This window comes from Betta splendens, chromosome 4, assembly GCF_900634795.4.
Source record: "Betta splendens chromosome 4, fBetSpl5.4, whole genome shotgun sequence".
In the NCBI taxonomy this organism is placed as follows: domain Eukaryota; kingdom Metazoa; phylum Chordata; class Actinopteri; order Anabantiformes; family Osphronemidae; genus Betta; species Betta splendens.
The window spans coordinates 15323949-15337005 of NC_040884.2; the positions used below are offsets into that span (position 1 = coordinate 15323949).

A 13057-nucleotide genomic window follows, 5' to 3' on the forward strand; every position below is an offset into this window, starting at 1 on the left:
GGAAGACAAACGCAAATGTCCTCCTGCTGTAAAGACACATTTTTTTACATTGCAAAACACAGATGTTCAGTTTGATGATACAATATTTACACAATTATATCTCCTTGTGTTGCTGGCAACACAAACTGTGTCTTGGGGAGAAGTGGAACTTAGGTCACCGTTAACGCAACTTGAGATAAAATATTCCAGTGCCGTTATCGTAGTATTTGTATTAAATGGTGGGTGGATGAAAGAGCAGCAATGGCTGTTTGTACTTGGTTGGAGCATAAAGCGCGTCTGACAGTTGGATGTTTGTCTGTTTGTCTTGGTGACTGGTATTAATGGCTGACCTTAGTTTTATGCCAAAAACGTGTGTGTGTGTGTGTGTGTGTGTGTGTGTGTGTGTGTGTGTGTGTGTGTGTGTGATTCCTCACAAGCTGGCTGGAGAAAATGTTTTAGACTCCTTGAGTCTGTTCTCCATCAGGTACCTGCCATTATGTGCTGTTTATTTGGAGCTACTGTAAATAAATTCCTGACATATTTTTTGTCGCTGCTTAGGTTCTTGTCAAACCTTTAGAAACTTTAAATGATGAGCAGTTCACCAAAATTCAAATAAGGACACTGTTCTTTTCTTTATTTGTGCTGCAGTTTCTACCAGTACACACTCTAAACACGGTCTCCACTTCTGTCCTTCATGCTGAACTGAGTCAAACCTGGTGCTCCCCTCTTTCAGCCCCCCCCCACCTCCCGCCTGTCCTGCATGATCCAGGGGTTGTTTTGACCGGAGTTGAGGGCTCGTTTGTAACTGTCCGAGGGGATTGATGGAGTTAACTTGGCTCTTTGACCTCTCACCTCTGGCCGTCAGCAGCCAGGCTTTGCTAAACACACTAAACCTGAGCTATGGCGAGAGGAGTGGGGATAAAAGAGCCCCACACCTCATGCACACCACCATGCACACGGCTGAGCGCCGTACAGACATCTGACACAGTGGACACGAGTGGAACAGACTGGGTTCTGCTCTGCACAGAGGCCAGACAAACTAACACACGACGACACACAAATGACCAGAACCTTTTTAACGCGTTCAAATGCTGGTTGTTCACTAATGCAGCTCTAGCGACTTGACAATTTTAAATCTTAGCTTGATTTATCTTTATCTTTATGTGTGTGTGTGTGTGTGTGTGTGTGTGTGTGTGTGTGTGTGTGCGCGCATGAATTCCCAATGTGAACGTGTGATAGGCAGAATGGATGTTGATAAACACTGGAGGATGTCGTGTCAAAACAGACAAGTTGTCAAAACGACGCGCTAACTAGGTCAATCACAAAGTTTAAGCAGAAACTTTGGAGTGGTGCTTTGGTTTATGCATATCTCTACGTGCATGTCTACGCGTGTGTGATAAGCTCCTGAACAAATCTGCAGGAGGGGACCTCCAATATCGAAGGTATTTTTAAATCAATGAGCTCTTAAGTGTATCTCAGTCTCAATGTGTTCACACATACGCACGCACACAACACTCAGACAGAATCCCTACTGACAGGCAATGACAAGATAAAGAGAGGGAGGGAAAAAAGAGGGGGGGGGTGGAGAGAGGAGGACAGGAGGGGGAGAAATATTATTTAAACAGTTGGGGGTGGGGTGGTGGTAGCGGGAGGAAGGGGGGGGGGGGGGGGGGGGGGGGGGGGGGTAAGGAAGAAGTTGCAAGGCGAAGATAAAGAAATGAGCAATAAGCGAGATCAAGCGAGGAAGGAGGGAGATGGAGGAACCGCTGAGAGCTGTGAAGCACCGTGAGCAGAACCAGCGTCTGTCCAAACCCAACCCAGCGCTCCACCGCACCCTTCTTGCTCTCCTCCACTTTTATGACCTGAGCTTTTAGCTGAAGAGCCTCCTGTTCATCCTGGGGAGATGAAACAGATCATCTCTGAGAAAAGGCCCAGTGATGTTAATGACATCACTTTCATAGAGTGGTGTAAAGCTATGAAGTGATTCAGTGTTTTCATTTACTGAACTTCGTTTACTGTTTTCTGTTGCTTTAGTTGTTTGTTGGATCCCACAGTTGCAGAATCAACCTGCTACTGGAGGTCGAGAAACGCTGGCCAGATGCAGAATGCAGCAGTGGAGAACTGGCTTCCAGGCTCCTCGAGTCAAATCAGTGCTGGTCGTCCTTATCTGTACGAGGACTAAGGTTTGTGGTACAGGCAAACTGTTATTCTGTTCTTCTGAGCAAAGAATCCGAAGCGAGAGAGGGCGAGAGGGAGAGCGAATCAGCAGAGTACATTTCAGATGAAGGGGAGAGTGTTTGTTCAGCTGTGCTAATGTTAGGACATTTAGCGTTGCAGAGGAAAATACTTAATATAAAGTTCCCTCAGTTTCACTTACAGTCAATGGGAAGCAGACACGCTCCCCCCCCCAACACACACCTACCGCTAACGCTGCCCATGCAACTGCGGAATGAAGTGTGCATGAGTGAATGCATGAAGTAAGTGTTCACGTGGGGGTGAGTGGGCGAGCGAGGGAGAGAGAGAGTTTGAGTTAGTAATAGATCAGAGAAAAAGCAGTTTTGGTCCACAAAGCAGATCCAGATGTGGAGCAGAAACTGGATCCCTGGACAGTACGTAATGGTCCGTCCAGCCCAAACATGAAAGACACAACCTCTCATACGCCAGTACACACACACACACACACACACACACACACACACACACACACACACACACACACACACACACACACACACACACACACACACACACACGGGTAATTTAACACTCTATACATCAGCAAAAATAGGCCCATATTACGGTCCACTATTTAATATCGGCTTATTCAGACATGTTCACTCCTCCAGAATAACTTGAAAGAAGTGAAAGAGATGCTCAGAAAATTTTAATTAAAATATGTTATTTTACTAAAGCCCATTTGCTGCATAACATGCGCTATAGAGCACGTAGTCTTTTAAATGAGTGCTATATAAACTGAGTGACTATTGCAACAATAGCCCCAGGAATCGCAAACAAAATCCTGACCTTGACCCTCACCTTAAAAAAAAATAAAAAAATCTCTAAATGAGTACAGTCAGTGAATTGCTGGCCAATGAATAGGAATGAAGGAACACTGTGAGTAGCTTTTTTACAAATCCCAGCCCTTGAAATCCTGCAATTGCTTAAAGTGTATTTCAACCTGGTGAATTGTGCCTTAAATACAAACCCTGTAAACATTAACATATCCGTTCCGTTCATCACAAATTAATGAAAGGAACCTTTCAAGAGACAATGTTTGTCAACGTGGCACCAATTGAGAAGAAATTCTTTACTTTAGCCGAATAACACATTTTTAATAAGGTTCTAAATATCTGAACATCCCATTAACCACTATCTAAAACCTTATTATCAGCACCATTGTCGAAATAGACAATGCCTGTCATAGTGAATATTACATTTGAAAAAAGAATATTTAAATGAATCCCTCACCTGTGCGACCCCTCTTATCAGGGCCCATTGTGGTGAAAGACAATGCGTTACATGAAAGTGAATATTATATTTCACCCGTCGCGTGGGGAAAATTGCGTATTTTAACTTGAACCATTTTTCTCGCTGACATTGTCCATTCTGTGTGGAAAAATGTGTTTTGACCATGTGAGCAACTCGCTAATAATGTATCAATGTCAACAATACGCGGCCAAAAACGTGGAAGTCAAATGCTCTTGTCGAATTTTAATTGATACAAAAAAAAGGTAAAGTTGGACAAGCAAGGGCTCATAATGTGATATTTGAATAAAGACCTTCAACAGGAAACCAATTACCTTTTTTTCAGTTGCGTGATGCACCATTGCCAGCTCCTTCTGAAGTCGCTCTACCTCTGTGCTGCTGTGGTGCAGCTGGTCCTGGATCTGCTGCCTCTGCCGTCTTTCCGCCTCTAGACAGCTTTTGCTCTGATCCAGGGCTTCGCTGATGTGGCTCAACGTGCATTCGCTCTTTTGCGACTGAGCGGTTGTCGAAGACAGACGGAAAGAAAGAGAAATGGAGTTTGGCACGTGAGGAGGGGAGAAACACAGGCCCACGAGGAGAAGAGGGCGACTCTAGCAGCAGTAACACACTTTCATGCTGAATGTACTTCATTGTACCACTAAAACATTGGTAGCAGATGAATGACTTGGTTTGGTCAAGGACACAGTAAATGGGTTAATTTAAGCCTAAAACACATCAGTGCCACGCGCCCCTCTGATATTACCTAGAGGGTAGCAGAGGAGGAGGAAAAGAAGAGACGGGAGAGGGAAGAAGAGAGAAAGGACAACGAGAGGAAGCTAAAGGCCATTCCATCCATCATGCATATGAGTCTTTAATGTTCCCATTCATTACCGATGGTTCTCGTTGAGTTGAAGGTGATACTGGACGAGTGGGACGTGAGGAAAACAGGCGAAGAATGCGAAAAAAAAAGAATGATGTAAATAAAAATAACGAAAGGCAGAATAAAGAAACCAACTCTGTTTAGCCCCTCCTCCACTCATGGACTTCTTATGAACATGGCTCCTGCGCGATGAGCCAACCCTCTGCGGAGCCAAGATGGCGTTATTAAATATGGAGAGAGGTTGAGAGAGGGAAGGGAGGAAGCAGGGATGATTAACTGCAAAGGAAGTAAAACAACGAGCGGAATCCCCACGTGGACCCGGCTGGATTGGATTTCGAGAAGGCTGCTGGTCCCCCGCGCGGGCAGCGGGACGAGGCACCTACTTGGCTCCGCAGCGTCGCCAGGCTCTCGCGGAGCTGTGCGTTGTCGCGGAGCAGCTGCCGCGTGTGCTTCTCCTTCACGGCCAGCGTTCTCTTCAGGGAGTCCTGGGAGGCTCGCAGCGCAGCCACATTCTGGTCCAGCCGCCTCACGCGCTCCTCTCTGCCTTGGATCTAGCACGCAAACACACACAGGCATCGCAGCCCACTGACTTATATAACAATACATTTGGTTCCTTCACACTGCTGCCACGCAAAACCTCTAATGTACGCAGACTTTTTACTTAGTCATCTGTTTGAATTTTTTTTTTTTTTTTTATTTCTGCCTCATCCTCATTGCATCCTTAAAACCGGACCACCTGCATCATGAAAACACATCAGGAAGAGAGAGGAAGGAAGGAAAACGTCACGCACGTGTGCCAAACTGAAGGAAAGATAATCCTCTTTCTGTGTTACGATACAGAAATGACAGCTTAAGTAATAATTGGGGGGGGGGGGGGGGTTCAAAGGTAGCAGACAGAGGATGAACTGCTGTGGGGCCTGTGGTTAGCACTGTGTTAAATGACATCTACGTTAGAGTAGTCAGGAGTCTCAGGGAGCACGGGCTGAACCTGAAGGCAGCGTTACAACTACGGACCCCGCTCACGGCAGACATCTGTTCAGCTCTGGACTGTGGCGGCGCCTTGGCACCGATGCAGACCACCTCTGCCTCCTTCGCAGACTGTGTGCCAGACTGTGCAGTATATATATCATCCAGTGTATTGTAGCAGTGAGATAAAGGTGATCCTTTATGCAGTTAACTCATCTACAGCGGAGCTAATGGATGGCAACTATTACAAGCAACGAAGCAGGTATTATGACACGGAACGAAGATGACTCCTAAGTCTGAATATTCTAACTATTTGAGCGCGACTACTGGGAAATAAAGTAAGTTTCACACAATGGAGACAATAACTAAATGTGTGCATTCCAGAGTTGCAGCCCAGTAGATTACAAAGGCGCAATATACCACATTACCCACAGTAAGAGGGCAACAGTTTGTCTCCTTTATGTTAAGCCATCGATGAAGCAGCAGATGAAAAACGATTATGGTGCAAAACAGCAGATTTTCCATGAGTCTTAAATATTATTACTATTAATATTAAACAAGTGTAAGTACTGATAGTTCCTGTTTTATGTATGTTAAAACTAAACTTTGTATATGTATAAATTACACTCAAACCTTACTTGTACAGTAAAACCTGCAATAGAACGATTAGGTGTAGCTCACGAGGGCTGAACAGCTGTTTATGTACCTACAGTAGATTATTATTCTTCACTCAGCCTTGTACACGAAGAAAAGCCCACTTTAGATTCAGGGAAAGTACCGTATACTGTTCAAGAGAGTAAATAGGGGAGGATCCACTGATTATTCTTGTTTATGTGCAGTATTAGAGCAGGTTTCACCTAAATAATGCAACAGAGCACCGACGAGAGCCAATGATTGAATGACTGATGCAGCAGAGGACGACTTCTACAAAGGCACCTGGGGTTTTTCAATGATGTGCCACATTGACTGACTAACGGAACTAGTTTTCTGTATCTCTAAACCTGTCTAAACTAACTATCAGACAATTAGTTTAATTGCACATCACACATTAGTTATTGTCATTGTCCAAACATATTTCCATGATGTCACATTGCAGTGGGCAGTTACTTAAAGCTAATGTCTCTCTCCTCACCTGAACGGCCCTGACTTTCAAAACTCTCCACGTTACATAATTAATATGTTACAGTGATTTTTCTCAGCTCCAGATCTGCCGCCATCACAGATGATTAAAAGTTCCCATGCCGTCTGTGTGAGGTCTTAATTCTCCAGCGGGGGAGCATATAGGACCTCGGCTGGAAGTCCGGAGAAAAGAATATCAGATTTGTGATTTTATTTCAAATGAGTGCTTAAGCCTTAGACTTTCATATTAGCAGAGCCCCTATTGAGAGAGAAACTTCAATCTGATCAAGTCTCATTACTTTAGCAATCAAAGTTCCGCCCCTGGGGTCCTCTTCTCAACTCCTGCCCTCAGCCTCCTTCTTCCTCCTCCTCCTCCTCCTATCTTTTCATTTTACTCTCCTTCTAGCCATCATATGTTTTCGCCACCAAGGCGGAGGCAGATGAGAAAAAGGAGAACAGCTTGCACAAATCCTTGATTGGCCAAAGTCTATCCTCCACCTAGGATTATAACTAGAAATGGAACATTTGAGGACAAAGGAAGGAGGGCTCAGATGAGAGGAGACAGGGGCGGGGGGAGTTGGGGGGGGCAATGAGTGTGAGAAAGTGATGTGAGTTGTGGAGTTATGGGCACAGAGAGAGAGAGAGAAAGAGAGAGAGAGGGAGGGAGAGGGTGGCTAATATAATTGAATTAAAAAGATGGAGCGGGGCCATTTCTAAGCAGGTGGGAGTGTGGAGTAAGAAAGAGCAGGCGAGATATTAACTTCTAATAAAAGAGAGATTAGAAAGTGGCTAGGAGGACGGCTCTGTCTTTACCTGTGGGAGTGACGGCCCCCACATAACCTTTCGCTGCAATATGCACACTGATATTGGCCACCATATTGTGCCACTGAGCGCGCCGCACGCCGACAGACAGAAGCCTACTGTATATGCAGGAATACGTGACATTTGCTCACGCCGAGCGCGGCGATGCGCTGTCGCCTCCCATCCAGCGATCCAACAGGAGGCAGCCATCAGATAATGAAGACGCAGCTCTTTGGGAAGCCGCCGCTGTACAGACAATTAATTAACTAATTGGTCTAACGAGCTCATTAATGCCGCGCTTTTTTGGCAGGCGGCGTGAATACATTAACGGAGCTAATTGAATTAAGCAGGTGCAGATTTCACAGCTGCCTCTCTCACGGGCCCACACACACACACACACACACACACACACACACACACACACACACACACACACACACACACACACACAAATCCTACAGGTGTTGTGTACCCGCTCGCTCCATTTGACTCGGATGTCTTTCTCAGCGAAACCTTGGCATCCGATCAAAAGCATAATGATATGCAGATCAAGTGGTGTGCACTTGTGTGTTCGAGCGTGTATCTCTGCCGGTGTTTGCGCCTCGACGGGCCAGGTTGCCTTTGAATCAAAAGGACCGCTCAATAAGCTCTGGCGGCTTTGGTAATCTGTATAATTGAAAGGGTATGAAATAAGTGGGAGGACGACTGACTGAGGCGCTAGGATAGCATAGCTAAATTAGCTCAAAGAAGTCCAGGGGGTCAGACGGGAAACGATAGGCAAAGCCTCACAATGCAATGGGATTTTTATTTGCTAAAAAGCTCTGCGGTGTTAAACAGATGAGGCAACATAAGACGAGATGAGCCACACCCAGTAAATGAAGAGTCAGTCCATATATTCATGGGGTTGGACAGTGGCCCTGCTCTCCTGAAGCCAGATGAAGCAAGGTACAGTCAGGTGCTGCCCATCCCCAGTGGCATCTCCAGCCCCCTCAGCGTTTCACATCCATTCACTGATATAATCTAGTCGCGGCAGGATTCATCACATCATTCACTTCTATGCTTGTGTAAAGTCCAGGCTCATCTATTGTGAAAGCTACCGAAGAATCAGTTATGAGCGACATTGCGTGGAACTACCCTAATAAGAAAACAGAATATCAATACCGAGGTAAAAAATTACAAGCGCATCGCGCCGAGATTGTTACCGTGATTTGATTTTTTCTTTCTCGCCGTGCACGCACACAATGGGTGGTGGAGACGCACAAGGAGAGGCGACGTGTGCTCTGATTAGAGCTCCCGCACATACGAGCATAAATTAGGTTGCAACACACACACACACACACACACACACACACACACACACACACACACACACACACACACACACACACACACACACACACACACACACACACACACACACACACACACACACACAGCAGAGCGGGGACCGTAGATGACACAGAGCCTGTCTGGAGGTGATGAGCTGTAAATCTGATGTGTGATCACTGTGTCAGTGTGTGTGTGACTGTGTGCTGCACTCTGCATGGTGATCTGGTGGGCTTGGTTTATTATAGGAGCTGCACCGGTAGGAGCTTCCTCACGGGCCGCCTAAACTGCTGAGGATGGTGGTTAGCTAAATACCCATGGAGATGATATCACTGATTAATCTCCTTCATCTCCGTCGCCCCCCCCCACCCCCCCCCCCCCCCCCCTCCATCTATAGGTCCACCTGCTCTCCCCTCCCCCGTCCCTTCAGCTGCGGCTGCATATTAAATCAGTTCCTTGTTTAATTTCCAGATAACCACAGTTCATTTTTCCTCCAAGTGTCATACAGCCATGACATGGTGTAGCAGCCTATATATTAGGGGCGGCCAATGTGAGTTATTGTTATCTTTTTCCCATTTGCTGCCTGTGCGTGCCGCAGCACAGCGCGCTTGGCTAAATCATTACCTGCAAAAGTGGTGCAAACATCCAATAACGCCATTAGTAGTTTGCAGCGAATCTTCCCGTCCTGACGGTCAAACCGCACCGGCAATCTCTGTTTTAACATAGCATTAGTGTTGCCTGCGGTGTGTTGTGTTTGCAGCTTGTTAAACAGACAGAATCCACTGTACGTGTTCTGTAGGGCGGCGTCTATATGTCGGCTGCAGCTGGTTTTCTGTTACTAAGCTCCAACGCTTAGAAAAATGGGCGAAATGCACAAGAAATCACACAGTTGGTCTCTTATTTACTGTACACAGATCTGTAATCGACACACACACACACACACACGCACACACACTATAGGTGTCATCACTCACTGTCCGAGCTGCAAATGAAATCTCATTCTCTCTAACAATCTGAGTTGAAGTCTGCCTCCCTCCCCCTTTCTCATTGTGGATCATCTGTAAATCACACCCCCTTTTTTTTTCCCCTTCACCATCCACACCTGTTAAACACGCTCACAGAAAGCACCATCACTGGTAGAACAGTAGAAACCGCCACACGCACAACCCGGCTGCACACGTTCGCGTTTACAGCAGCATGATTAAAACCGATACTTGAATATTTCTCCCTGCAACACCCGCTCTCCGAGGTTTTAGCTTTTCCTCCGCGGCTCTGTTGTGCCCCCCCAGCCTGTCAACGTATCACCTGCTTGTATAGCCTGCAACCTTGCCCAGGAAACCGGAGAAGTGGGAAGTGATTTGGAAAAATGAGGCCAATAAAAAAAAAAAAAAAACACATTGGGATGAATGGAGGGATGTGATATAAGGTAATATGCTAACCCAATCAGTAGGCTGCTGTTTGCTGACAGTATAATCAACATATCGGCCTAATGTCATTACAGCTATATGAGAAATAATATTGCGTGAAATGATATTGTGTTGCGCGTGCATAACCGCGCAGGGCGCACACGTACAAGCGCGCACACCCAGTGTATCCCCACAACGCTTCGCTGGCACTGATACAGCACACACACCCACACACCCACACATGATGGACACACAACAAAGGACGACACTACTTACTCTTCTGTCAGGATTTCAGCTTATAAAATGGAAAAAGGAGAGAAATGGCATTAAGACGACAACATCCCACCGCTGATAAAATTATCTTATTTAAAGTTATTCTGAATTTACTGGTAAATAAGATTTCAAAGAGCAGAAGCAAAAACATGATCACAGCTGATATTAAGGCATCAGCTACACACATCTACATATTTACACACCAAATGCCCGATGGCCCTGACACGGGAGGATATTAGTTAGTGTGTGGCTTCCATATCCTGAATGCATGAGGCCGCAGATGGCCTCTATTGATGGACACTGGCGTGAAGCCATCACTCAAGTTATGGAGCTTTAATTGGAGACAGCATAAAACGATAAACCAAGAAACATGCATGGGTGAACAGCCCAATGTAAACCATTAATCATAGCGCAGGCAAAGACAAGGGGGCCGCCGCGTACACACACACACACACACACACACACACACACACACACACACACACACACACACACACACACACACACACACAGCAGCTGCGGGACAGCGTGCACGCTGCCCTTGCACCACACACCTTGCGTCTGTGCACAGTGAACGCAGCACAGACAAGTGTCCCAGTCACATATTCTCATGATAGATGACCCATTTAACTTTGATTTCTGAGAGAAATGAGCTCACCAGCGATACAGGGTTACCATAGTCACAAACGCACACAGAGTACCTCAGACAATACACATACATTACAGTACATACTAAGGATGGGTTACATACAGTATATGAGGATTTAGTCTATATGTAAATAACAGCTTGCATCATTCTATAGACATGTGGATTCACGCCCCTCCCATTTCTCTCTCACTCTTTCAGCCGCACGCACGCAATGCCACTTATTAACATGAGAACGGTTATAATATGTGGATGATTTGTGATGCAGCCTATCAAAAGTGAAGTAATTCATCAGCGGCTGCGTCCCGCACACCGGTCATAAATACGAATCCGAGCACGCACGCACGCACCTGCGTGCAAAACAATCTGCACGATCCCGCGGAGGGGAGGATAAATCAAGGCAGCGACAGGAAAAAAAAAAGGGTTGGCACGAGAGGCGAAAACCGTTAATAACACAAACACGCGCAAATTTCACCCTCGCACACATTTCACGCCGCGCAAATACTTGGAATGAAGGACTGACAGCTACGTGACGTATGTTTGGAAAGTTGGACCGGGTGCAGCAGACTTCAGTGGAGCCTGGGAACCGTGGGGCCGTTCGAAAATGTTTGTTACTCACAATCTGTGGTAACACGGTGCTTTTAAAGTGTGAATAGAGCGGGTTTGGCTCTACTTTATTACTTGACTGTAGCATATTATGAATAGTGGATTGTGACGATGAAGTACAGCGCTGGCATCTCATCAGCAAGGTTAGAAATAAATATGAAAGGGAGATAAAAAGGAGACTCTCAGTTCTGCCAGAAAATGATTAAAAACAAGTGTTTTACGTCTGCAAAGGCATGCGCTGTAAGCAGACAGTGTAAAAGCAGGGATACCCTCAGTGCGGGCCGACGGTATTTGTTTATTCGATAACACGTGTTGAGCTAAAGGATGCGATTGATTTGGAGCAGGGAGGCTGCAGTGCGGGAATTTTCTTGAAGAGATGAATTGGAGCAACATGAGGCGAAGATGAGAAGTGACTGCTGCTCCGACTGGAGTGAAAAGGTTATTCTTCCAACGGGAAGCGCCAGGAAGAGCGGAGAGAGCTCAAGGTCTCGGTGTCACCAGGTTAAACAGCTCTGTAGGCTCAGATGGAGGCTCTCGCTCTCTCCCGCTCGACGTTTCCTAAGGTTTTGTTTGACTTGCGTAAAAGTGCGGCTGCTGCGAAACAAAAACACAAAACAAAAAAAAAACATTTCTGCTGCAGCTTTAGTCCCATGAGTCGTTTTTTTCTTTTCTTTTCGCAAAGTGATAATGTTGTAATCCAGATATTTTCTCATGTGGTCCATGATTGCAAATGTTAATGCCCCACAACTAACTGCACCCGACCACAGCAGCCGTCCAGTGACATATAAGACCGTGCTGATGTTTAGACGCACGGATGGAGCATTAAAAGCATAAAAACCTTACAAGTGCATCTGGACCGCGCACACGCGCTCCATCCGGCGGCTGCAGCCCCTCGGCGCTCCTCCGTCCTCACATGCTTGGTTTCCCCATCTAATTGCTGCCATTCGTCAGCGCGAACGCGCGCGTCCCTCCGCGCCGCCAAGTTCCCGCACTTTGTGTTTTCCGGCGCGACGAGCGGCAAGTGATCAGGCAGACGGGTGAGGAGGACGGAGGGAGACGGGGGAGGAAGACGGGCGTGAGCGGGCCACAGTGAACGCGGCGGCATCTGAATGCTAAGGGAAAACAAGAAGCACTTCAGTTTGAACACACGTCAAAACCTACGGATCTGTCTTAAATATCACGCACAGCTACGTCTGTGATCACGTCCACATAAGTTCCCAGTGTAAAACAAGTTAATTGCAACTTATATCTGGTATTGACATTTGCACATGTAAACAAATGAGACTGATTGCACTCTTTTGGGCAATCATGAAAATACGACTGTGCTGATGAGCAGCTGTTTACGTTCTCTATAGCAGGCGTTTGTCTGCGTCTGCGAAATGACATTTATATGACGTCTGTGTTTGTCTGTGTGTATTTAATAACAAGGTCCATGTTATTAGTTTTTTTGGCACATATATTTGTGTGTGTGTGTGTGTGTGTGTGTGTCTGTGTGGGTCTGTGTGCATGTTAGTTCAACATGATAATTTGTCAGTTTATGTTGTGAGGGGGCTAAACAGATAAGCAATCCACAGCTCAATCCTTCATCCT

The 13057-nt window shown here is 46.2% G+C and overlaps 1 protein-coding gene across 6 annotated transcripts in view; it reads right to left on the bottom strand.

The window, feature by feature from the left end:
* Positions 1 to 13057, bottom strand: part of LOC114854046 (myosin-3-like) — a 70824-nt gene that overhangs the window by 30057 nt on the left and 27710 nt on the right. For all 6 annotated transcript variants that reach the window (XR_003785723.3, XM_029148097.3, XM_055508351.1 and 3 more), the window contains 2 exons: positions 4708 to 4875; positions 3780 to 3959 (listed from right to left, as the gene is read on the bottom strand). Coding sequence is in view for 5 of the 6 variants with exons in the window: in XM_029148097.3 (XP_029003930.1) it covers positions 3780 to 3959; positions 4708 to 4875 (348 nt within the window). In the remaining variant the exon portion in view is untranslated. The remainder of the gene's footprint in view (positions 1 to 3779; positions 3960 to 4707; positions 4876 to 13057) is intronic.